This window comes from Ahaetulla prasina, chromosome 1 (genome assembly GCF_028640845.1).
Source record: "Ahaetulla prasina isolate Xishuangbanna chromosome 1, ASM2864084v1, whole genome shotgun sequence".
In the NCBI taxonomy this organism is placed as follows: Eukaryota; Metazoa; Chordata; class Lepidosauria; order Squamata; family Colubridae; genus Ahaetulla; species Ahaetulla prasina.
In genome coordinates this window covers 113,059,689-113,086,959 of record NC_080539.1, presented here as the reverse complement: position 1 = coordinate 113,086,959, position 27,271 = coordinate 113,059,689, and the positions used below count along the sequence as shown (strand labels likewise).

The 27,271-nt window shown below is 36.7% G+C and overlaps 1 protein-coding gene across 3 annotated transcripts in view; it reads right to left on the bottom strand.

Moving 5' to 3' along the window:
• CEP85L (centrosomal protein 85 like) overlaps positions 1–27,271 on the bottom strand; it is a 124,066-nt gene that overhangs the window by 66,404 nt on the left and 30,391 nt on the right. For all 3 annotated transcript variants that reach the window (XM_058173076.1, XM_058173061.1, XM_058173069.1), the window contains exon 3: positions 2,645–3,435. In XM_058173076.1, the coding sequence (XP_058029059.1) occupies positions 2,645–3,435 (791 nt within the window). The remainder of the gene's footprint in view (positions 1–2,644; positions 3,436–27,271) is intronic.

Here is a 27,271-nt window from a genome sequence, read left to right as displayed (position 1 = left end):
CATGAAAATGTCAGTAAAAATACTTCAACAAATGCACTGGGTTACTGATAAGTTATCATGTCATTTATTTTAACGTATCAACAGTGTTGAATTTTGCTGAATAATGAAAAAGAAGATAGCATGTTCCATCTCTACAAAAAATGTGTGACAATATTAATTTCCTCACTAATTAGCAGCAGCAATATCACAAGGGGAGAAAACTCAAATTATATGACTCGATTATGACTTCCTCTATTTCTCAACATAAAATTATTTTCACAACACACAATAAAACATAGGCATATAAGCGAATCTTCACCCTTATAGGATTTGTAAAGTTATCAAAGAAAAAAAACTTATTAAAGTATTCTAAATGACAGAAAACCAAACTTTCCCCTCTTTTATTCTTTTTAATATATGATATTATTAACAGCTAGCAAAGGATCCAAGTCATATTAGAATTATGACACCAAGGTAAAATACCTGTGTGTATCTTGTTACTATTATTATTTTCTTATCACTTATTATTGTTCTGTGTCACACTGGGAATGTTAAATGAAACTGTTACATAATTATTGTTCCTAATTATGACATACTTGACAAATCTGTGATGTGGTCAACTCTTATAGTCATGAGGCTAAGAAACAACAAAGACTTTACTTTTAACCTTGCTTCTACTCTAAACTTACTAAAAGACTTTATCTAAAACATTACTTCTTCCCTTTAGCCTTATCCCTTTACCATACGGAAAAAGAAAACAGCCTACTTTATAAGGTTCTACTAATTATTAAATACTGTGTTCTATGCCAAATAAATAAATCTAAGTTTATAAATGCTGGCTACCTAATATTTTTTTAGATCATGTACATGGTACATAAATCTAAGTCCTTCTTTCTTACTGGTAGGGCAAACACACTTCCAAGGCTCCATATTGGTGTCTCTTCTCTCTCTCCTTTATAGCAGGGGTGTCAAACTCGTGGCGTCACGTTGTCATCTCATGACGTTTCATGACTTTTTTCCCCTTCGTGGAGCTGGGATGGGTGTGGCCTGCGCGTGAGGCATTTGACCCACGGGCCCCCAGTTTGACACCCTGCTGTATAGCTTCTGCTACAATACAGAAAGAGCAGCTTCTAATTTCTTCTTAGAGGAACCACAGAAGTTCAATGCACAATTGATGTTAACCATGATGATAATATTTACTGCCTCAGTAAATCCTATTATCACCCTGAAGAGTTTTGGTTGACTGGAATGAAGTAAATCAAGGACTTAAGTTTAAGAAGCACTCTATTTAACACAGATATTTTGTTTTTCAATTTACCTGAACTGCAAAGGAACACTGATTCTTTTTGAATTACCCAGAGCTCTGATTCAAATTATGTGGATGTCATCTTATCCACCAGCATCTTGATATATTAGGTGTAATATGCAACCACAAGGTGACTGAGGTACGCTTGCTGAATCAGTGATGTCTAGACACAAAATGTCAGTGTTTGCAATTCACAAGCTAAGCTAAATATATAGGTAAATGGGAGAAGATGGATGTGTTTCTCTGTAACCGATTACCTGAAACATTCACATTATGCAAAACCAGTGAAACCCCTAAGAGTCTTTTTAGAATTGAGAAGCATTTAAATTGCAGCAATAAATGAACTAAAAAAGAAATACTTACCGTATGTTTGTTTAAATAAATAAATAGGACTTGGTATGCTAGTTTGGTGTACTGGTTAAGGTACCAGGCTAGAAAGCAGGAGATCATTGAAATAAAATACATCATCATCATCACCACCATCATTGAGTTCTAGTCCTACCTGGGCAAAAAGCCAGCTGAACCTCCTTGGCCAGTCATTGCCTCTAAGCTGTAAGAAGCAGGAAATGGCAAATCACTTCTGAAAAACTGCCTATAAAACTACAAGTTTCCAGAAACCAATGCTGACCAGTTTCCAGAAACCAATGCTGACTTGAAGGTATCAAGAAAAAAAAAGCTTCAAGTATGTTTCCTGATCTTGCACATGATATTTCTAGAAGCAGCCCATCATTTTCCAGGCATCTGTGTAAGTCTTAAGGAGTGTTTACAATACTTTGGCATTTTCCCTCTTTTTTTTGTATGGCCATATATGGACATCAGATAAAAAGTCACCTGCAATGGTAATATAAGAACTCTCTGCTTTAATATGTGGGTTCTAAAATAAAAGTAAAGCAGTCCAGTTGCTTAAGTTTCTACAACTTTATTCCATTTCTTTTCAAATAAATCTTGTTAAAGGGAATGCTAGGAGAATCCTGCTTTGGGCTGAAGTGGGCTGCCAAGAGCTTAATATGATTATATTTGTATGACATCTGACACAAGTATGTAAATTGCAGCATTTACATGATAATAGTATGCATGTGTTGTCACTGCCTCTCCGTGGATGCCTGCCCAAGCTACATATTCATTTTTAATCTTCTTTTCAATATTTGCATGTGGAGAAAGAAAAGAAAACTGAGATGAATTAAGTGAAATATGTTAGCACCATTTTATAACAACTGCTATCTCAACTGATTTCAATGAAAGCCTTTATAATAAAATAGAATAGCAGATACAAGCTTATTCATTGAACAAAACGATGTCTGGTATTATTTTTTCTCATAAACCACTGGGTGGCAGCAAACACTGAAATTTGATTCTTACCTGCAGAGAGTGTTCACTTCCTGTTCTAAATTCTTCAAGTTGCTGTAACTGCCAAGGAGATAAACTGTATGACTCCTCAGAAGGCCTGGATTCTGGAGGATTTGTACGAAATTGTTCTGTAAGCCACCTCTGAGTCCTTTCAGAAGATTGAATGGAAACCTGGGATGGGACTGCAGCCTGTGGTTCCAAAGTTATATATTCTTGATGAAAAGCTTCAGAGTTTAATGGAGCAGGCTTGCTTTCAGGTAAGGCACTATAGGTCATATCTAAGGCATGTCTCCTGCTTGAGACATCAGGAACCCCCCAATCTTCTTTGCTGCAACTTTCAAATTTGTATTTGCAGTTCAAAGTAGAATTCTTTTTCTTCCCATTTTCTCGGTCCTCAGACTTTAATAGTTCCATACTATTATACAAGCAATTTGACCCACTTCTTCTTAATTGTGGTGAAACAGTCTTGTCTCTTCCATTTGTATCCAAGCTGGTCCTGCATTCTGCTGAATAAACATCCCCATCCTGGTTACAACTAAGAGGTGTGCTGAGTTTAGACAACGATGACCACTTCCTTACAGGCCTCAAATCTTTCATATCAAGAGAGCTGTCCAACATACCCTGATGCCTGCTTTGAGCAGATCTCAAAAGGCTTGTGGTCCACTTTGCAGAGTTGGACTTGAGAGGATCCCTATGTTTTGAAAGCGAAGTGTTGATATGAGATGGCATTACATGAGCAGTGGGAATTGAGACCAATGAGCGGCTGGGCTTAAACGAGGAAGTGCCACTTGATGTGGAATGATCTGGGAAGAAAGATGTTCATCATGTGAGTTCTTGTGAAATAGCCAGTCTTAATGGGAATAACACAAACAAATAGGTTTATATTACTTAAAATATACATTTAATATATCCATGAACATCGACAGATGTATTGGCATATAACAAAATTATGCAGGTGTTTAATTCAAGTCATTTGCATCATGGAATATAAGTCTGACATCACTATGACTTTTCAGAATATATGTTTAAGACTTTTTTTCTACAAAGTTATTTATGGACATTTGGCAACAACTGCTATGAATTCTATCTTATCACTAGCAATCAACCATGCTGAAATACACTGGTGTCTCTGAATGGGCTCCTCCTACAGAGTTATACAGTACTAATCAAATGTTTACCAAGAAACTTCTTTCTCTTTTAACAAGCCAGTCTCAGACTAAGATTTTGTAATTAACAAATAATTTGACTTGCTAAGGAAATAACTACATACACAGAGGGGGGAGAGAGGGAGGGAGAGAGCTAAGTTTTTAATAATACTTGGGTGCAGTTCTTTGATTCTCTTTGCAAAAAGAGCTGAACTGAAGTAAATAGATTCTGTATATTGTTCATTTTGTATGAACACGGCCTATGAGAACTGATAATTTTTTTTATTTTATTGAATTCATCCTTTTACTTCCTGTTATTCAATTTTTGGAGAACGATCATGGTTTTTCTCTTTAAAAGGAAGTATAAGGCTTACTGCATACAATCTACATAATTATAAAGTGTATTCATACTTAATTCCTTATAAGAAATCAATTTATTTTAGCAGGTCTTACAGTTGACATATAAATACAAGAATAAGGCCTAACAGAATTTGTAGCAGAGATGTGGAAAAGAAAAATAAAACACCCAAACTATGGAGATCAATTACATGCCAGGAAACAGAAATTATATAATTATTTCATTGGTTGGTTGCTTTATGAAATTCGATAATGAGAAAGTATGAAACTTTAAAAGAACACTGTTGCTTTTTAGTAATAATGTCAGTTTGAGATATCTTTTAAAAAATCATTTTAAGTTACTAAATAGAAAGAAGTTGCACTTGATAAATAGAACCTAAACATTAGGTGACATGTAAATGCTATTTTTCCTCTGTTTATGATATTCCAAAATTAAAGGCTAATATCATTATAAGAAATGTTCAAATACACAGACAATATAGATACGCAATAAGTTGGAGCCAAAAAGGTAAGGATGTTTCCAATGTTTGGTATGTCCCCTTTGTTGCAACAATCCCTACAACATCATATGAATCTCCCCAATTCTCAGAAAGAGGCCTCTATGGGGAAGAGGAGGCTGCAAAATAAAGGAGGGTGTGAAAAGATTTTATTGTGTTCATAAAACAGGAGGCCAAATCAAAGGCTATACCTGGAAAAACCCAGAATGTTGCAATGGCATGACAACTTTCTCAGTTCTTTCATTCTGGCTCCATTCTCAATCTGAAATATCAGAAGGCTTACAGAAAATCCCAATGTGCCAATGTTCCTAGACAAATAAGCAAGTTAAAATTAACATAGGTGAGGCAGAGGCAGCTCTCCCGTGCCAAGCAACTGCTGCTTTGCATCAAAGTCTGCAGAGATGCAAAAATAAACAGCTAATCCTGGCATTAGAACCTCCTACGTTACACAGGTCAACCTCCCCCCACGCTGCTGCTCACGTTGCTGTTACACAGGAGGCTTGTTAAACGTTGTACCATTTATTCTTATTATCACATTTCTGGTTTTCTGAAATGGAGAAACAAGTGAAACTTTCTTCCATGTTACTGCAATTTCTCTAAAATAGTATTCAACTCTCGGGGTAAAGAATCAGCCACAGAAATCCTTGGAAATCACAGAGACATGATAGGTAGGGCTCCCCAAAGATCAGGCTTGAATTTCATTACATATGACACCTCTCATATTGCATTTCAGGGATATATCTGTTAAGCAATGTAGTCAAAGACATTGTTAATTATAAAATATTTGAACTAATTCAAGTATTGTATATTTAAAAGTTATACTAAGTATACTCAGAAATACTTCTTAAGCACCTGACTATAAACAATAGGTTTCTGACATGGTGTTGTACCATGAGGCTGGCAACAATGAAAATTTAAGCTCATATGTGGACTTGCAATTTTTCCTATAGGTTAAGACCCTTTTTCCTTTTTCTTTCTTTTTTTTCTGTTTTTTTCCCCTGTTTTTTTTCTTTTTTTGCCCTCATGGGCCTGAGACTCCTGATTTCAATTAATGTTGTTTCTTCTTAGGATATGAAAATGAAGTGCAACAGTTTTCTCTTAAACAGCATACAAAGACTTCGAAGAGTTTGAAAACCAATCATTCCAAAAGACCGGCTCTTGAGCTCACTTTCTTTCAAAGCCTGGCAGATATTTAAGCCAAATAACACTGCTGAAATTCAGAACAGGTCCTAACCCTGGCAAAATGTAATGAGTTTCCAACAATTCTTTTTGACGGGAACTTACCGAGTACTGGTAGCCCATGCTTGATGGTTAAGAACTTCCATTGCTAATAAAGGGCAAAATTATTTGACTACCCACTTAGCAATGGCAATTCCGGCAATCCTTGGTTACTGTTATTAAGCAAATCATTGTGGGTTATTAAGCAAGGACCTCAAGTGACTGCAACTTCCTGCCAGCTCCTCCATTTACTTTGATTGTTGGAGTCTGGAAAGGAAGGTCACGAATTCTGATCAGAGAGGCCTTGTGAAAGGTCAGCAACTAGCCTCAACTAGGTGTGCTTCTTCAGCAATGGGTGGTGGAAAAAGATGGCAATGGGCAGTTGGGGCCAGTGGGAAACAGTAGAGGTATGGAGCAGCACAGGGGTGAAATCTAAAAATTTTCCCTACCGGTTCTGTGGATGTGGCTTAATTGGTGGGCATGGCTTGGTGGTCAGGTGACTGAATGGGCATGGCCAATAATAATAAATAATAAATATAATAAACAAAGTATATAAAACTTGGGAGCGCACTGGTCTACCTTCTTTAAAAATAGAGGCACCGGTCTACTAGCTGCCTACAGCACTGATCAGCTGTAGTGCAGCCTTTTGAAATGCCGCGGCAGTCATTTAAGGCCATTTGCAGCTATATTACCACCGAGAGCTTCACAGGGACAGAGAAGAGGAACAGTGAGGCATGAGCGGTGGGGTAGGGATTTTTGCTACTGGTTCTCCGAACTACCCGCCCCCCATTGCTACCGGATCGTGCGATCTGGTCCGAACCAGGAGCATTTCACCCCTGGAGCAGCAGAATGTTAGATGGCCAAAGGGAAAGAGATGGAGGGAGGGAATAGGTGGGCAGTGGAATCTGAAGCGTACTTGGCATTTATAAATGTAGGCAGATTCCAACCACCCAGATTTTCATCAGGTGACTGTGGGGACACTGCAATTCCTGTAACTTTGGGGATCCGCCATAACTACCACTCGGTCAGCGTTGTCATAACTTTGAATGGTCGCTGGACAAATGATTGTTAAGTGAGGATTATCTTTAATTTAAAATACCACTTACTGGCAGAAGAGCCTTTGTTTAATATTTTCCTGTTCATCCATTCTCAGTATTTTAAATTTGAATAATATGTTAGAAACATCTTTCCTATCCAGCTGCATTACAGAGAACAAAAGATTAAATGACCAATATATGAATATTTAATCAGCTGTAAATTCACTGGGGCTTATACTCAGGTAACTGTGCAATGGGATTAAGTGGAAATAAACCTGTGAAGTTTCAACAGATGATAGAATTTGACATCAATTTGTCTGGATTTAGAAAGACAATGGGTAGGAGATTATCAAGGAATTCCAGAGTTGTAGGCTACGTATGGAAGACAACAAAAATATCTTAGAACCTGACAGTGGCAGACTATTTCTGTACTACCATGAAGAAAACTACATGGACTTGTGAAGCAACTAGGAATCAAGCTCAAGGTTTTTACCAATGCTTAATAGCAACCACATTCAGTTTCCTGTGGATATTGTTAGAGGAACAGTCATGGTAGGTTCGCTCTGAATGCAAACTAACTGCCCCCCTTTCTGCCTTCAACCATTTCTTCTTTAACTGTGATTCAATGAAAAGGCAGCTTGCACTCTGATGGGTTTTGCAAAATATTCAGCTCTTCCAAAGTCCCATGTTTTGAAGTCTCTATTGAATTGCTGGTTCTACCAATTAAATAGAGTGAAAAGCAGGAGTTAATCTAATTAAACAGAGATGATAGATTTCTACTGTATAACCAGGAGTCATGATAACTGCTGGAAAAGATATAATTTTACCAAATCATTTGCACTGTTCGGGTATTCAGTTGCAATTTTTTTAATCCACAATTAAAGGAATGTGTACAATGGTTGTTTTCACCACCAACAACACTGAAGAAAAGGTGCCAAAAGTATTTCTATTCAGGGAGTTGTGTATCAACAACATGACTTAATGACCTCTCTGTGGTTTTCTTTTTATTTAAAATAAATATTTAGTTACAGAATTTTATTTCACTATACAGTAATCACTTAGAAATAAAGTAAGCAAATGATTAAGTTCCTGAAAAAAATGTCACTACAATGTTTAAAGCGTTACAGATTTTTCTTCTTGATGAGGCTACAAAGGCAACATGGTGGGGGGGGTGGGGGTGGCTTACAAAACAAGTTATTCAAATCAATCCTTTCTTCTTCTTTCATATGATTTCTGTTTGCACCCAAAAGCTTAATATTGTATTTTTCCAACCACTAGCCAAATTCAATATCTTAATGTTCTATTATAGAGCTATACTGAAAAAAAAATGTAAGTAGGTCTCTATTTTTCACTGAACAATCCAACAATAGGCTCAATTGCATTAAGATGCAACTGCTCTGCTGTGTTCCTGGCTAAAAAAGAGAGACTAACACAACAGAAGTTGCCATAGTACTGAAAATACAAAGCCAAGATACATGCAGTTTGCTAGCAACCTACTTAATTGGTTAAACTGGCTATTTGCACAGAAGCTGCCTTACCAAATCAGGTCATAGCCCCATCAAATTCACCATTCAGTTTTCAACAGACAGAAGCCAGATGCCATCAAGAAGCCCAACAATGAAGGCTACAGCCCTCCAGGACTAGGAATACACTATCTCCATTACTGAAAACGGAGAACCATTAAAAGCCTATGGGCAATGAATTTCTGCACTCAACTTTAAAATCAATAGCTATCATCACTGGGTATCAATTATAGACCAATTCAAGACTTACCCCAGAGGATTAAATAAATGATAAATGGGAGTTTAAAAAAATATACACCAGGAACATCTCACATATAATCACAACTATTGTTTCAGCTATAAATTTAATAAAAGTCATTGCAGGAACAATCCTAGAAATATAGTGTTACTATTTGTATTATTTGAGAGGTCTCATTTATAGTTAGTTCCTTCTATATTTGAAGGCAGATCTAATGCTTTAGTTCTGCCTATAGCACTGGAGGGAACTGTATGTACATACATTGATGCAATGCCTATGACTGCAGATGAATCAGGTAAATAGAAAACAGAAACCTGAACAGGCTACCTAAAACACTTTTTTGCCGTATTAAAAAAAACATTGCCTAGTGAAAGAAACTGATTTCTATTCTATTGAAAGTGAAATATCTAGAGATAAAATCTTTTTTTGAATAGATTCCAATATGCACTAAGGTATGTTATAACAACATGATAATAAAGTACAAGACATTTATCACCTACAGGTTATATATAGAAAAATGTTCTCACTAAAATACTTAAAGAAATTAGAATAATTTTTCTAGCTAAGTGGTTCAAATATCGCCTTATCAAGACTTAAAAGAACAGACAGTTTTGCATTTTAAGGCAGAAAGTATAAATAGGATATATTGAGGCAGGAAATATAATATACCAATGCTCAAAATGTTACTAAGACTATTGGAACAATATAACTTACATATTTTTCTATACCTTTTTATAATAGATACAGTTCTTCACTTACGACTATAACTGAGTCTGGCAATTAAGTTGTAAGCTCTGACAGTCATAAAGCAGGTCATCACGTGAATGGAAAATTTTTCCACTTTCTTTGCAGCAGATCATTAAGCAAATCTAGCAGTCTTTAAGTGACCCTGGTGGTTCTTAAGTGAACACCACAGTCATTAAGAAAACCATTGTTCACTATATGAGGTTTTGTTTTAGAAACCATACGCAAACATTGGTTTCTGAGGAAAAATGTAAACCATGGTGATGTGACTATGGGACACTGCAAATGGCTATAAATGTAGGCCAGTTGTCAAGCATAAAAATGCAGTCATGTGACTGTGGGAGGGAATACATTGTAACTTCGAAACCAAGTCATAAATAGCTCTTGAGGGGAGGGGTCTGTTGTAATATTGAATGGCTGCAAACTGAACGGTCATAAGTCAAGGGCTTTCTGTATTCCTATAGCCTAAAAGTACAACCTGAGACTTATCAGATACCTATTGGCATAAAAACCAATATTCAGCAAGGATTCTAAAGGTCACTGAATCAAAGGACTGAAAGGGGTCTGGGAGGTCTTCTAGTTCAACTCCAAGAGACAAGCTGTTCCACTGAGTAATTGTTCTCACTGTCAAGAAATGTCTCCTTAGCTCTGGGTTAGCTCTCTCTTTAATGAGTTTCTACCTGTTACTTCTTGTCCTGTCCTCAGATGCTTTGGAGAATAAGTCAACCCCTCTTCTCTGTGACAGCACTTCAAGTACTGAAGACTGCTATCATATCACCCCTAATCCTTTTCTTTTTTTATGCTATACATCAGTGGTGGGATTCAGCCAGTTCGCACCACTTTGGGAGAACCGGTAGTTAACTTTCTGAGCAGTTTGGCGAACTGGTTGTTGGAAGAAATCATTAGGGCAGAGAACCAGTTGTTAAATTATTTGAATCCCACCACTGCTATACATACCTAGTTCCCTTAACCTTATATCATACAGTTTAGCTTCCAGACCCCTTATTATCTTCGTTGCTCTTCTTTGCACTCTTTCTAGGGCCTCAGCTTGTATTTTGACAATCAGAACTGGATGCAGTATTCCAAGTGTGGTCTCATGAATGTAGTATAGAACTTCTCCTGATCTTGACGCTATCGCTCTATTGATGCAGACTGGGACTGCATTGGCTTTTTTGACTGCTGAAGAACACTGCTGGCTCATAAGAGGTAGTTCACTACAATACCAAGATCCTTCTCACAGTTACTATTGTTGAACCTGGTATTTCATATTCCAGGGGTCCACAACCTGTGAGCCATAGCCCACTACTTGGCTGTGGCCTCTTGGCCACTGGTCACATTAATGCCTGGCCAGCGCACGTGCGTACATACACCCCACTCATGCTAGCATCGCTGCGATTGTTGCGTGAACGTTCATGGCCCCATTTGCATCGCACTTGTGGCCCTATTTGTGTCATGCTTGCAGCCCCATTTGCGTCGTGCTCATGGCAAGCATCATGCAGGCGTTCATGGACCCACTTGTGTTGTGCTCATGGACCAATTTGCACCGCGCTTGCAGCCCTGTTTGCGGATGTGTTCGCAGTCTCGTTCGCCTGTGCGCATGCACACATAAAGGCGCCTGCCCCTCCCCCCTCTGGGCCATCAACCTAGAAAGGTTGGGGAATTCAACCCAAAGGTTGGGCCTATTCTGTACCTATGCATTTGATTTTTCCTGCCTAACTGCAAGACCTCAATTTTCTCACCACTGAATTGCATCTTGTTGGATAGACCAACCATGTATTTCATAACCAGCAGTACCAAATGTTTATTATATGTAAATGTATATTCTTTTACTCTGCTATATAATTCACATAGTCTAAAAATTGTAGAAAAGAATATGTAGCCATAAATCTCTTTACAGTGCAGACTGTATTAAGGGATAGGGTTACAGTTTCAACTACAACCAAATTCTAACAATCTTCATAATTGGATTTTGGTAACAATTATTTGAAATGCAAAATGTAATAATGGCTACATTTTGAGATATATCTACAGTAACTATTTAAGCAAAAGTAGCTTACAGGAAAGAGAACTGATAATAATTACCATGACCAATACAGGAAGGGTTCCCCCTCCATCTTTGATTTCCAAACTAAAAGAAAAACTGACTTGGAGGGGTACTTTTTCAATCAAAATAAGATGCTCTCAATTGTAATCTGTAGAGGCTATCTTACTGTTAAGTTTCCTGACACATTCTCATCCTGTCTCCATTGACCTTCTCTCTTGCTATAAATCACAATTAATCCAAGACCTTGGGTCTTGTGGCTGGCTCGTCAGCAATATGGAATTCAGGTTGGCAAGCGTGCAGGTTCATTCAGTTTTATCCTTGATTTTTTCCACCTTACTACATCTTCTAATTTAAGTAAATGTAAAAAGGCCATATATAATAAAAATGCCAGGTCATCTGAAATGAAGGTCAAAGCTAAACAAAAGGATTTTATTTTTAATCCTACTCAGTGTTATCTGCTCATCCGTCTGCCAGTATTCCTCCACATAATTTAGTATGAATCTACCCTTGTTTTGTTATCATAGTGTACTATATTTTATTTTAAAACCACTATTTTGGCTCTGCTATTTGTATATCATTGTATCTACTTTGAATAAATAAAACAAAAAATTAAAAACCTATTTTAACTATATAAAGGATAATCTACATTTTTTTCAATATAAAATTCAGAATCAAGTATCATAAGAAATATTACGTACACAAAATACAATAAATGTTCACATGGAAATTGTCTATAGAAAACTTTCTTAATTAACAAACCTAGATATTGCATCTAATATCCTGACTTGTTCCAACTGCCGTTTCTATCAGATAATATTTGGATATAGCTGCAGATAAATTGGAAGCAACTGTTCTAAGTTCTAATTTCATTAGATGGCAAAAGGGCATTTAAAATTGTTCATACGGAATTCATAAGATCTATTTTAAGAACATATATGTTTCTGTTATCTTCTGTTCATTGGAACATAATTTGGTGTCTTCATCCTGCAACATTACTTTGAGGCATTCAGCAAGGATATACTTATTTTTTTTAATTTTCTTTTAATTTTCAATTTGACTTTCAAACCATGACTTATTTGATTAGACAGGTTTCAAATATTAAAGGTGGGGTGGAAATTGATACCGAATGTTATATGTTTCTATGTGCTGATGATATTACAGCTTAGTATGAGAGCTAAATCATTACTAAAGCTTGTTGAAGTGATACAGCAATATGGTTTATATTCTGGCTATAGTTAGCTAATTTAAAGGAACTGAAATCCTGGGACCAATGAATTATATTCTAGAATTCTGAAAGAATTAGAGAATGTGGTCACACAGGCACAAACTGGAATCCTGGAGAACAGATGAATGTCGTTGAAGACTAGAAGAGAGAAAATTCAGGGAATACGGCTCTAGAAATTACAGACTTGCTAATCTGTTGCCTATAGTGGCAAGGTCTTTGTTGTTTAAATCATTAAGCAACATTTTTCTGAGGATCTGGTTAGGAATGTGATAATTAATAAGAACCACTATGGATTTGTCACAAATAAGTCATGCCAAACTAATCTTTTAACTAATCTTAGAATTATTAACTGAGTAAGTTGGGGAAATGCTATAGAAATTCATTGAAGATTCTTATAATATCCCCTTATAACATAAAATACCATAAAACATTAAACCTGAAAGCATTATGTAGTGCAATGCCTTCAGCTGTGGCCTAGATCAATGATGGTGAACCTTTTAGATACCAAGTGCCCAAACTGCGCACACGCGCATGCCCAAACTTAAAGCTGCACATGTGAACACATCCATGAGCAGACATGCATATGTGTAGACATGTGCGGACATCCACACATGTGCAGCAGAGACCTGAAGACCCAAAGACCAGCTGGCCAGCTGGAGGCGGGGCATCCAACACCGGCAGCGTGGCAAGAGGTAAGATCTTTTTCTGTTTTGTCTTTTGCAGGGAAACAGAAACTCACGAAAGAAACGCCAGGGAGATCTGACCTGGGGAGACAGTGCGCGTGCCAGCAGAGAGGGCTCTGTGTGCCACCTCTGGCACACATGCCATAGTTTGCCATTACAGGCTCAGACACTGAAATGTTCAACATTTCTTGATAAAGAGATTGAAGAAATTATTACACAATATGCAAATTACACAAAGATTTTTCAACTTCCTAATCTCTAAACTTTATTGGTGATCTCCCATCCAGGTGCTAAGCATGTTTACCTTTGCTTGCATGTTTTGAGATCAGTGTATGTAACATTCTGTCTCTTGATGATGCTCTGCTGGCAATTGGCCAGCCACAATAAGATTATAGCTTAAATTTGGCAAGATTCTGTCCTTAAGCAAATAAAGGATTAGACTCGATCAGATTTTTCTGGGTCATCTTTGGCTTGGATCTAACATTTTATCAGGCACAAACAAACCTAGCAACTTGTAAATAGCTAAAGTAAGCAGCTTTATTGTCTACTATCTATGTTACAAGAATCTCCCCAGTCTGCTTGCTTGTCCCAGGAAATGACCAAATAAGGTTTCATGGATCTTGGAGGAGGTAAAGCTTATGCCACTTGAGGCTGTGTAATGATAGTCTTCACCAAAAGCTGGTTTCTCACTTGATCCCTCCTTGCAATCTAGCTGGCAGGTTTCCAAAAGCATTATTTTAGCATGCAAATTTTATGCTACTGAAAAATAAAAAGAAATAACCAACTTTCATTTCTAATGTTTATTTAAATATTAGGAAAAATAAGTTCTTAGACAATGAAATGCTTCTAAACAATGATGTTCACTGCCTAATAATTGTTTTGGATTTCACCAATGATATATTTCTTCTTTGAAAACAGGCACTCTCTAAAACCATTTTTAATTCACAGTGACATAAATATATGAATATAAAAGTAGTTTCTGAATCTTAAAAACTAAATGTAAGAGTGAAGCATTAAACATTATCACAACTGAATACAGTAATTAACTTTGTGCTCCATTCATTAAAATCTCCATATCCAATTCAGTAAACTAGAATGATTTAGTGTAGTTAAATTATTTAAACTCATTCTCCTCCCCCCTCATCCTTAAAATGAAGCTATTTTGCACAATGGAGTTTCTAATGTCTTTTGTATCATCTAATTGTAATAGCAAATCCAGCCCCCAGCAAACCCATTAGGCTGAATTGCGACACCCAGCAAATGTACCTGCATACATACTCTTGTGTACCACACAGAGTGGTAGATGTTCAGAAGTTTGGGAAAACAGCATTTTTATCATCATTCAAGTATATAACCTTTTTGCACAACAACAAAATATTTGTCCTGGATAAACTAAAGCCAACTAAAGCATTTATTTAAGACTGAGTGCACACACTCATTAAAAGGTAAACTAGATTAGTAGAAGGACCCATAAGCTGTTAAAACTGTTTTGTCACTAAATATTTCAGATGATATAGCAGAACAGCAGAACATAGCAAAATAACCATGCCAGTAGAATACATCATAATATTTTCTTAATCCTTAGAGTCTCTGAAGAAAATATACTTAGAATTGCTTAATTTTGGCAAGTAACTACAACATATAGTCAAGAGACTATAAATTAAAAACTTGATTCTTAACACATGTACTGGAAGAACATGAACTGTTACGGAGGATCTTTTTTCAAAATAAAAGTAATGTTTTCATGTGCTCTTTAAACAACAAAAGGAATACATCATGTGAAAATATCTAGATTTAATCTAGGGCTTCTTTTATAGGTAGACCTCGAGTTACAACCATTCATTTAGTGACTATTCAATGTTACAATGCCACTGAAAAAAGTGACTTATGACTGGTCATCGCACTTATGACCATTAAAGCATCCCCAGTCATGTGATCAAAATCCAGTAAACAGTATGCATTCAGAAAATTGGAGCATCCTGGGGTCATGCAATCACTATTTGTGACCTTTCCAGTCAGCTTCTGACAAGCTAAATCAGTGGGGAAAGAAGGACTTGCTTAATGGTGAAAGGTCTTAAAATCAGGCATGACTCTCTTTAACAACCTTCTTGCTTAGCCTTGGTCTTGTGATTCAAAGTAGAGGTCTACCTCAGTGATGGAATTCAATTGTTTTTACTACCGATTCTGTGGGTGTGGCTTGGTGGACGTGACATGGCTTGGTGGGTGTGGCAGGGGAAGGATACTACAAAATATCTATTCCCACCACACTCTAGGGGAAGGATACTGCAAAATCCCCATTCCCTCCTCACTCTTGGGGGAAGGATATTTATTTATTTATTTATTATTTAAATTTGTATACCGCCCTTCTCCCGAAGGACTCAGAAAATCTCCATTCCTACCCCACTCTGGGGCCAGCCAGAGATGGAATTTGCCGGTTCTCTGAACTACTCAAAATTTCCGTTACTGGTTCATCAGAACCTAATGAATTTCACCCCGGTCTACCTATAGTTCCTAGTTAGACCAATGTAAATGTGGAGCAACAATTTATACCGATAGTTATTTTCAACTGCATGCTGGTGAGGTGTTTAGCAAAGAACAAACCACCAGAATTTTATGTGTGTTTGTAAAATGAAAATAAACATGATGGAACCATCATGTTTATTTTCATTTTTAAAAAACACGTAATATATAATCACTGAAGGTTTGAACATTTATATAGTCCAATCCTGTTATATAAATATATAATAATAATCCAATTTCCATTTAAGCTATATTAGATTGCTATAAATATGATGTGAAGCATTAAAAATCTCTGTTTTTATATATAATTCAGTGAGAGAGTGTGGGTTTAATCCAGAGACAATCAGTGATAATTTGCCATGAATTCAATTCCATAATGAACTTGTTATATAAGGTAACTGATAAACTATTTTTCCCCTGAAAGAGTAAACTCTATAAAGTATGTAACTTACATATTGTATCATTTGTGGGAAGAGCAGCACAATATTCTGCCTACTTTTTAAAGGGCGAGTGCTTTAATCAACTCCCTTTGAAACACTAAGACTACAGATACTGTAGTCCTTGACTTTTTTTTTTTATTCAAAAAGTTTTACAACAAAAAAAATTTTCCCTTTCCCCCCAACCCCCCTCCCTTCACTAATCCCCTCCCCCCTCCCCCCTGACTTCCTGGAACAAGCACAAGGTATAGTTAAAGATAAAACAAACATATACTAAGAAAATTTTTCCCCAAAACTATTATACCAATTTTCCCTCTCTAGCTCTGACTTCCTCCTAACATAACCAAAATCCTTCAAAAAAAATTAACAATTAACAGTAATAAAATATATAAATCAATAGAACAAATTAATCCTAAAGTATTTAAAACCAGCTAAAGCATAAAAATCCAATCCAATTCAGAGAATATCTCCCTTATAGCTTCTATAACCATATAATTTTTCCCCAGGTCTTTCTTACATAAGATCTTTCGAGAATATTCTATTTAAAATTCAGTACAACATATCAAATTTCAATACAGAAAATTACAATATCTATTCAACTTTAGTCCTTCCTCGTCAAAATCCAGTATAAATCCAAATATCTAGTCTTTTATGATAGATATAAAACATATAATCAACCCATTTATCTTATTGTGTTTGACTGTGGACTGTTGGATTATATTACGTTGTTTAAGTACTTTACAAGGGGATTCTCAGCAGGAACTTTGTCATGGAGGTTCTTTCAGAAGAATGGATTTGTGACCTTATACAGGACTACACAGAAAGTATGTATTTAATTATTCAAAAATACTAATTGATAAAAAATGGGGACGTTTTGGATGAGAGCTTGGAGCAAATTAACCAGTGCAATCATTCGGAAAATGGAATGCAGGAGATACAAATAAAAGTGGATAAATATGAAGATTTGATCGTGAAGAAACAAGGTGATGTAAAGAAGTTTTCTTTAAATAGTTTGGATGAACTGCCTGAATTTGTGCTACAGGAGATTGTCCCTCAAATGGAAAAGACTCACAAGCTTAATGTTTCCCAAGAGTTCTCTTTTTGGACTGATGGAATATACGGCAGTAATTTTTGGATTCTTGGACATAAGGAATTACTAGGAAATATTGTGATTGACTTTTTAAAAGGAGTAACGAAGGAAAGACAGAGATTAATGCACCAAAAAAAATGGCAAGAGACAAAAGTATTATTCTTGAAACAAGGTTTTTTTAAAATATTAATAGACAAAAATATTAGTGTGCGGAAAGACAATTTGTGAGGAATCTGGAAGAAATGGGTTGATTATATGTTTTATATCTATCATAAAAGACTAGATATTTGGATCTATACTGGATTTTGATGAGGAAGGACTAAAGTTGAATAGATATTGTAATTTTCTGTATTGAAATTTTATAAGGTGTTGCACTAAATTTTAAATAGAATATTTTCAAAAGATCTTATGTAAGAAAGACATGGGGGGAAAAATTATATGGTTATAGAAGTTATAAGGACATATTTTTGAATTGGATTGGATTTTATGCTTTAGTTGGTTTTAAATACTTTAGGATTAATTTGTTCTATTGATTTATATATTTTACTATTGTTAATTCTTAATTTTTATTTTTATTTTTTATTTTTTTTGAAGGATTTTGGTTATGTTAGGAGGAAGTCAGAGCTAGAGAAGGAAAATTGGTATAATAGTTTTGGGAGAAAATTTTCTTAGCATATGTTTGTTTTATTTTTAACTATACCTTGTGCTTGTTCTGGGAAGCCAGGGGAGGGGAGGTATTAGTGAAGGGAGGGGGGTTGGGAGGAAAGGGGGGGGGGGAAATTTTTCTGTAAAACTTTTTGAATAAAAAAAAAACATATAATCAACCCATTTCTTCCAGATCTTCCTCACATATTGTCTTTCAGGGACACTAATATTTTTGTCTGTTAATATTTCAAAACAACCTTGTTTCAAGGATAATATTTTTGTCTCTTGCCAATTTTTTTGATACATTAATCTCTGTCCTTCATTACTCCTTTTGAAAAGTCAGTCACAATATTTCCTAGTAGTTCCTTATGTCCAAGAATCCACAAATTACTGCCGTATACTTCATCAGTCCAAAAAGAGAACTCTTGGAAAGCATTAACCCTGTGAGTTTTTTCGGTTCGGGAGACAACCTCCTGTAGTACAAATTCAGGCATTTCATCCAAACTATTTAAAGAAAACTTCTTTACATCAACTTGTTTATTCACGATCATATCTTCATATTTATCCACTTTTGTTTGTATCTCCTCCATTCCATTTTCCAAGTCCTGATTACACTGGTTAATTTCCTCCAAGCTCTCATCCAAAATGTCCCCATTTTTTATCAATTCGTATTTTAGAATAATTAAATACATTCTTTCTGTGTAATCCTGTATAAAGTCACGAATCCATTCTTCTGAAAGAACCTTCATGGCAAAGTTCTTGCTGAGAATCCCCTTATGAAATACTTAAACAACGTAATATAATCCAACCATCCACAGTCCAACACAATAAGATAAAATCTCCATTCAGTTTCGATTTCGCAGCAAGGCTCCTTTCCTTTCCCTTTCCTTTATCGCTCTACTTTCAGTTGCTCTCAAACGCCATTTTAAACACTTAAAGGAAGGGGGGGGGAAATTTCTCTTTTTAAAGAAGGTGGAAGTCAGGAAATCAAAAATACTTGCAAACCAATAATTGTTCACTCATGCTTCTTCCGTCTGCTTATAGAAATCCACAAAAAGAAATCCATTGTTAGCAGAAGTGGACACCTTCCTCTTTTCCTGCTTTTGCAGGAGCGCACTGAATACTGGAGATTAAAGGAGGATTCAATGGGATTCGACCTTTCGGAACTTTGCATAAGAAAAACAAAGCCCCTAGGGGAATCTACCACTCTCCCCCCTGCTCTTTCTCTCTCTTTCAACCAGAGAGGGAAATTGAAGCCGGGAACAGCTGTTCGTTGCTGTTTTCACCGGCTTTTACCATATCCAGTGCGGAGTGCCATAAATTAGCACCCAGCGAGAAAGGTGGCGCCAAGTGGAAGTCAGTAGTCCTTGACTTATGACTACAATTGAGCCCAAAATTTATGTTGCTAAGCAAAGCAATTGTTATTGCATCGTGCCTCATTTTATTTTATCTTTTTCCATTGTGGTTAAGCAAATTAATACCGTTGTTAAATGAATTATGCAGCTGTTAAGCAAATCTGGCATTGACTCAGTTTGGCAGAAGTTCCCTAGGAAGGTTGCAAATACCAATTCCAGGGTCCCAGAATGCTGCAACCCTTGTAAATACATGCCAGTTATCAAGTGTCCAAAGTTTGCTCATGTGACTATAGGGATGCTACAACAGTCAGAAGTGTGACAACTGGTCATAACTCATTTTCATAGTCCAGAATGCAGCTGCGCGAGTAGTAATGGGAGCCGCTTGTGGCTCCCACGTAACACCACTGCTCCACAGTCTGCACTGGCTTTCTGTGGTCTTTCGGGTGCGCTTCAAGATTCTGGTTATCACCTTTAAAGCGCTCCATGGCTTAGGACCCGGGTACTTACGAGACCGCCTGCTGCAACCCTATGCCTCCCACCGACCCGTACGCTCTCATAGAGAGGGTCTCCTCAGGGTGCCGTCCGCCAAACAATGTCGGCTGGCGGCCCCCAGGAGTAGGGCCTTCTCTGTGGGAGCATCGACGCTCTTGAATGAACTCCCCCCGGTCTACGTCAAGTGCCTGATCTTCGGACCTTCCGTCATGAGCTAAAAACATATTTATTCATCCAAGCGAGACTGGCATAAAGGGATTGATTTTATTCTGGCTGTACACCGCCCTGAGTCCTCCGGGAGAAGGGTGGTATAAAAATTTAATAAATAAATAAATAAAAATAAATAAATTTTTTTCACTGTTATAACTTTGAACTAACAATGGTTGTAAATTGAGGACTACTTGTAGAAAAATATCAAAACTTATAAATGGATAACTACATCTTATTAAAAATACATTGTTTTGCATTCAATTGAAATCTTTCAGTCTATAGGCCCAGTGCCTATGGAGACCTGGTGAGGTAGGATGGGGGGGGGAGTAGGATATCTCAGTGCATCGGGGAAGTCTTGGGTAGTTGGAAGCACTAGGCTTGCGTAGTCTTCCCCACTCTGAGAAACCTCATCTGCACTTAATGACCTTTGCATTCGATTAACAAATATATTGGGTAAAGCAGAGAGGGATCACATTCATTTAACGTGATCCAATTAATGAATCCTTGGGTTATAAATATAATTGGCAGGCTCTATTACATTCAAAACTCAAGAATTACTGTATGTGATCTTGATTGGTTACTTACTTGTATTTGGACATTTTAACATAATTTTAGAAGTTTTGTTTTAGACATTACAATGAATTTTTTAATTGTTTGTTTTATTGTATCTATGCTGTAGTCTGAAAGTAGGGATTTTTTTGCAAACTACCTGGCAACAAATAAATTCGATAAACAAATGTTCAAGCATTCCATCTGCTAACTTGATACAGGTATTTAAAATTCCACATTGTACCTCTGAGCTCTGACAATGATTTCAGATTTTTGGTGGAATTTCTGAAACACACATATTGTTTCACTTAAGACTTAAAAATATTTCCAGTTGTAAATCATATTAATCATTATCCATATGGACAGCACAGCTCTTTTTCTCTAAGATTGGGGAGAACTGAATTGCACACAATTGAAACACTGAGAGGAAGAATTAAAAGCAGACTGTGAAAAATATAAGAATACAGTAGAGTGGGCAACTCCAGCACCTGTTTCATCCTTCTTATGTCTGATAGATATTAACTCAGGAAGAGAACATTAAGCCAAGTGACAGTTGAAGAGTTTTGTGACCAGTCATAGTAATGTATATCCTGGGAGAAAGCAGAAAGGGAAAACCCTTCCCCATGAACCATAATCCTTGGAGTCACAGCTTTAATTTTTACAAGATTTCTCTTACAGAATGAACAATGCACAGCAAAATATGCAGGCACTGTTCTGTCCATATGCTTCTGAACAAACAATCAGCATTCACATTGCTTTTTAAACAATGAATGATACCATAAGAATTGCTTTGCTTCCTATAATTTGATTGGTGCAGCATGGCATGGCTTCTATCTTGTGTTAGTTGATTATTACTACTTTAGGGGCAACCTCTACCCTTTCTGCGACCTTATTTTTTTTAACAGTTTTCATGTAATTCTATTCCCTCTCCACATGTGGCATTAAGCAGGGGTCTCCAACCTTGGCAACTTTAAGATTTGTGGACTTCAAGCAAGCAAAGCTGGCTGAGGAATTCTGGGAGTTGAAGTCCACAAATCTTAAAGTTGCCAAAGTTGGAGACCCCTGTCCTAAAGTACAAATAGTGAGATTGATAGCCAAACATTTTGCTAAAGAATCTTCAAGCTTTTAGATTTCTTCATTTTAAAAGAATTTGATATTGTTTATTGCTTTTTTTTCTTTTATTGCTTTTTATGGTAAATTTAGAACAATTAATCCCTTTTAATAAGTTAAACAATACAGCCAAAAAAGAACAGAGGTAGATGCAAGTATTTCATATTGACTCATCAGTACCTACGTAACACCGTTAAAATCAGCCTCAAATATAAGATCTAGCAATAACATCAATTAAGCCTATAAACGTATGCAGGAAAGCAACCAATGGCAAGCCTTACACCCACAGGAGGCATAGATTAACATAGAGCTGTTTTTGCACGCTCAAGGGAGGCTTCAAACAGTTAATGGCAACCACCCCAACAAACAGCAGGAAACAAGCGTTCCTGTGGCGCAGTAAAACTTTAAATACAGAGTTTGAATCCACCTGGTAGCCCACAGATAGTAAGTGTCTCACAATGGCCGAAGAAGGCATTTTATGGCCATGATTTCCTGTTGTTGGATTACTCAAGACTGTCTGGACCCATTTCGGAAGATGCTTCTTTTATTCTGAAAGCCAAACACCTATCAGTTCTGCAGATATAATTGTCTCCACAATTACAAACAAATTGGTAAACACAATGAGCTTTGGTGCCGATAGATTGTGCTTCCTTAATTAGGGGCAGTGGTAGCCTCTGGGTTTGATGTAATATGTGAAGCTCAGCCATACTGAATGTTGCTACAATTAAAGGTGTTTAAATGTCGAGTCATCAGGTGTGCTAATTTTTTTTATGTTAAAGTAATTTACAGAACACTTTTTATAATTTTGTTTTATCAATCTTGTGTGCAAAAATGTAATCCAATTTATTAGGCATTTTTAATTACACTTATTTCAGTGACAGAATTAAACCAACAATATGTCCAATTTAAGGTAGCTCAGAAACTTAATAATGTCTGAATTTGACCTGGATCCAAGGGGCTTTTTTATGAGAAGAGGAAGATGGGGGATAAATGTGCACGTTTTACAAATATGGAGAACAAATATTTTTATATCCATATTTTAAATTTAAATAAAAAATAAAGACTTTCAGTAGAAACAAATAGTTGTTAGATAATATTTCTGATATCTAAGCTTTTCAAAATCACAACGTTTCTAATTAGTCAACTATTAAAGTTATATAATAGCACTTTTTATATTGAAAAATTTGTCTATATTTACATTCAAAAGGTTGATATTCATATAATTCTTTTTAATGCCAATTGCTTAGCAATAGTTAAAAAACCAATAGAAAAATGAGAGGCATATTTAACTGCAGTTCAATACAAAATGAGCAGGTTGGTTTACAAAACCATTTTTGATTTACAGCCAGTTCACTTTTCAACTAATTACAGTCTACTATTACAGAATCTTAGAGACTTTCAGTCTCCAACTTAAAAATCAATACAACATGCTGCCAAGACAGTTGCTTCCTCCAGTAAGTGCATTTGTTAGAATGGGAAAATGTAAGCTTTTTGCTTTTCTCCGTGGAATTCCACCATGTTGAAAGATATCTACATTTTCCACCTTTTTCTTTTCTCTTCTTTTCTAACATTAAATATTACTTTATTACACTCAAATATTCCATTTTAGTTGGAGCACACAATGCCAGCAAATGTGTATTATTAATATTACTAGTTATTTATATTAAATGAATCCTTTAAAGAGAACAACTTAGCTTTTAATAGAGAGTCTGCTGTTCCTATGTTCCTGCAACAATTACTTTGGGAACCCCTGAAACTAACAATTATCTTGAGAAACTAATGTTTTCCACAATTACTTTTTCTGGTTTACAAAGTGATCTGTATACCTTATATTTATTTTCAACTAACCATTGAAGCTAGCCAATTTCCTACATTTTCATAGATACAAAATGTCTAAGAAGCAATGGTCTGGAACAAGATTGGACCGCTAAGAACAAGATTGGACCTCTTGTTCCATTGGTCTAGAACAAGATTGGACCTCCTCCTTTTCACCGAAGCAACAGGGATGCAAGCAAATATTTTCTGATGGAAAAAGGGGGATTGGCTTTGTTGTGGTTGTTGTTGTTGCTGCTGCTTTTAGGCAGCAGCATTCCTTCCTCTACTTCTTCACAGGGTCCCCCCAACTTTGTAGACCATATTTCTGTATTCACAGGGATTTGTGAGGGGGATAGAGAATGACCAGCAAAGGCTACCTACACTCAATTGAGATTAAGTTCAAAACTTCTCTTCTTCTGCCCAATTCTCAATCTAACTCAATTACAGTATCTTCAAAAACTCTGCAGGATTCTACCCACATTTCTTTTGCATGCAATAACATGATAAAACAACAAGGCTTTTTATATTTACATCTAAAATGATAAGGCTGAAGCAAGTAGATAATTTATATGTACAATATATTACAATTAATTCTTAAATGCCCACTTACAGAACATTGTTGTTAATTATTTCAAAGATACACTCTTCACACAGTCCTCTGCTTAATTTCTAAATTCAGAAGCTACAGAGTTAAACCTATATGAAACTCAGACTTTCTCCCTTGGGACTTTAAAATCAGGCTCTGAGAGTAAAGTCTGCATTCCATAAAGTGAAAGATTATCACAATACTAGTAACAGCAAGCAAGAAGGTTCTGCCACTAGGGGTTTCTAGGCCCACTTTCTAAGCAGCACTTGTAACAGATCCATGGAGGATGAATGGATCTTCAGGTTGGTGACATAATGGGGAATATCTTCCCATAGGTAGCTGGAACCCAAGCTTAAAAGAATTTATATGTTGAAACAAGCATATGACTTAGAAAGTAATTTGAAGCTGATGTAATTGAAACAAGATAGGTCACACATGCTCCTCATAGGAGATACCAGACAAAAGCCTAGAGCCAGCATTATGAATCTGTTATAATTTCCAGATTTATTTCAAAGTCATCCAGTTTAAAGTACATAACAATGCAGGTTGTCTTGAACTCACTACCGTTCGTTTAGTGACCAAAGTTACAATGGCACTGAAAAAAGTGACATGACAATTTTTCAAACTTACTACGCCTGTAGCATCCCAGTGGTCACAAGATCAAAATCCGGACCCTTGGCAACTGTCCTGTATTTACAAGGGTTGCAGTGTCCTGAAGTCATGTTAATCACCTTCTACCACCTTCTAACAAGCAAAATCAACTGGGAAGCCATATTCCTTCAACAACCATGTTACTAACTTAACCAATGCAGTGGTTCACTTCACTGTGGCAAGAAACATTGTAATATGGGCCAAAACTCATTTAACAACTATCTTGCTTAGCAATAGAAATTTTGGGTTCGATTGTGGTCATAAGTTGAGTACCTATAATCTATGTGAGAGGTAACTAGCACAATTGGAATCCAGTTCAGCCTTATCAAGTGAAGCTGATGTTCATCAAACATAACTGAAATTTGGCACTCATTACCCCTGCATTCACCTGAGCCGTCCGGGCTGTTGCTAGATTACGAAGTATCTCCAAACTATGAAAGTATTATTCTAGAGGAACTGCAACCCCAATACAAAAGGCAGAGCAGTATACTGCCAATCAGAAAGAGTAATCACTAAGAACCAAAGCCTCAGGCTTTTCTGGATTCAGTTTTAGTTTGTTTATGTTGCATCCGCCCTACAATTTGGTTCAAGCAGGAGTGGATTATGGAGGCCTACACATCTGCCAAGGGAAAGAGAAGATCTGAGCGTCATTCAGTAAAGATGGCACTGGGGCTTGCATTTCCTGATAATTTCCCTGAACACCTTCATATAATTTTTGAAAAACATAGGAGGAGAATAAATCATGAGGCATTACGCAATCCAAAAACTTTGGGAAAAAATGCCATCAGTAACCTGTCATCCCGATAAAACCATGTTTGCAAAGCACACTCCTTATATGCTGCTTTGCACAAAAAGACTGTCATGGACAATATATTTAGCTGATGGAGAAAAGATAGAACATTCATCTAATACAATATATAGATAATAAATAGGTAATTCTCTATTTTTCAACCAAAAAAATCCTTAAACTCTGAAGCACTGCTCATGGAACGTCATACCATTCAAAGAAATGGAGCATATAACAATATTAGTTCATATTCTTTTCATAAAAATCAGTGTGTCTGATTAAATATTATGACTTCTTTCTCTTATAATCAGGCTTTTTAAAAAAATCCTTGTCTTCCATCCACTATTATTTCTTTTTTTAAAAAAACTGAAATAGGTTCAGCTGAATACTTGTTTCTTTAGCAGGTCAGATATAAGAAGAAAAGAAATAAAATGAAGCCTCCATTGAGCACAAGATTCTCATTCAACTGTTAACCATTGTTCACTGCTAAAGAAAAGCAATGCTATCAGCTCTATAGCTGTTTTTTTAAACCTCCTTCACCCTTTTTCATCGCATTGAACCGCTGAATTTTAAGGCCTAAGGTATTTCCAACATACTGTATTTAAAAGCATGAATACTGTTTTGCACTTCAGTTTATTTTCAAGCAACATAATATTTTTGAAAGAAAAAATCAAATCTGTTTAGTTGAGGTATTTACCATAATGCCCACAATTGCTTATCTTTTGGCAATTATTTTGATACTCCTTAGCATTTCTTCTAGAACAAGAAATGCAAGCATTTAGAAAGGGGGAGGGAAAAGTCTTGACAAGTACAGGGAAAAAGATATTAAAATAGATATTAGAGGCAAAAACAATCAGGAAACAGAAAAACATTCTGAGGTTACTTTTGAAATGGGCAACAACCATAAAACAGATTGACATTTGTTAAAATCAAGCTACAAGCAGGAGAAGGGATAAATTATATGGTACCTTTCCCATGCTCTCTTGAAAGATGCAAAGTGTTCGGAAGCAAGATTTAATATACCATATTTTTCGGTGTATAAGTCACACCGGAGTATAAGACGCACCTTAATTTGGGGGGAGGAAAACAAGAAAAAAAGAATTCTGCCTCTGCCTACCAGCATCAGGATCAGCGGCATCCTCACTTCCATTCAGATTGTGATAATGAGTAGCACAGATCATTTTATCAGTTTAAAACAAATCCTATCACTCTATTTAACTGGAGTGTGTACGATGTGTTGAGGGATGATTTTCATGGGGGCAGAAGAGGGACTTGGCACCGAAGGCTCCACCCTTGAGACGCCCCATCTTCCTATCTAGCACTTCAGTCCTCCTGGATGCTCCCATCACGTAAACACAGTGCCGGGCTTCCCAGAAAGCTCCCTGCGCCTTTGCTGCCTTGGTTGGACCGATTCCGGAAGCGGCCTGGGGAAGCGCATAGGTCGGGACTTGCTTGGCGAAGCAGGTGCTGCACAGGGGGCAAAAGGCAAGGTGCTGCCACCCAAAAGCACGGTTGCCACGATCTCCGCCGCCTGGAGATCTCCGCTGCCTCCCCAGTTCCAAAAATGGGGTGTGCAGAGGCAAAGAAAGAGCATCGCGTTTTCGGGCAATTCCAGGCAGCAGAGAATCACAGCAACAGTTTTTGGGTGGCAGCGCCTTGCCTTACACCTCCTGTGCAGCAC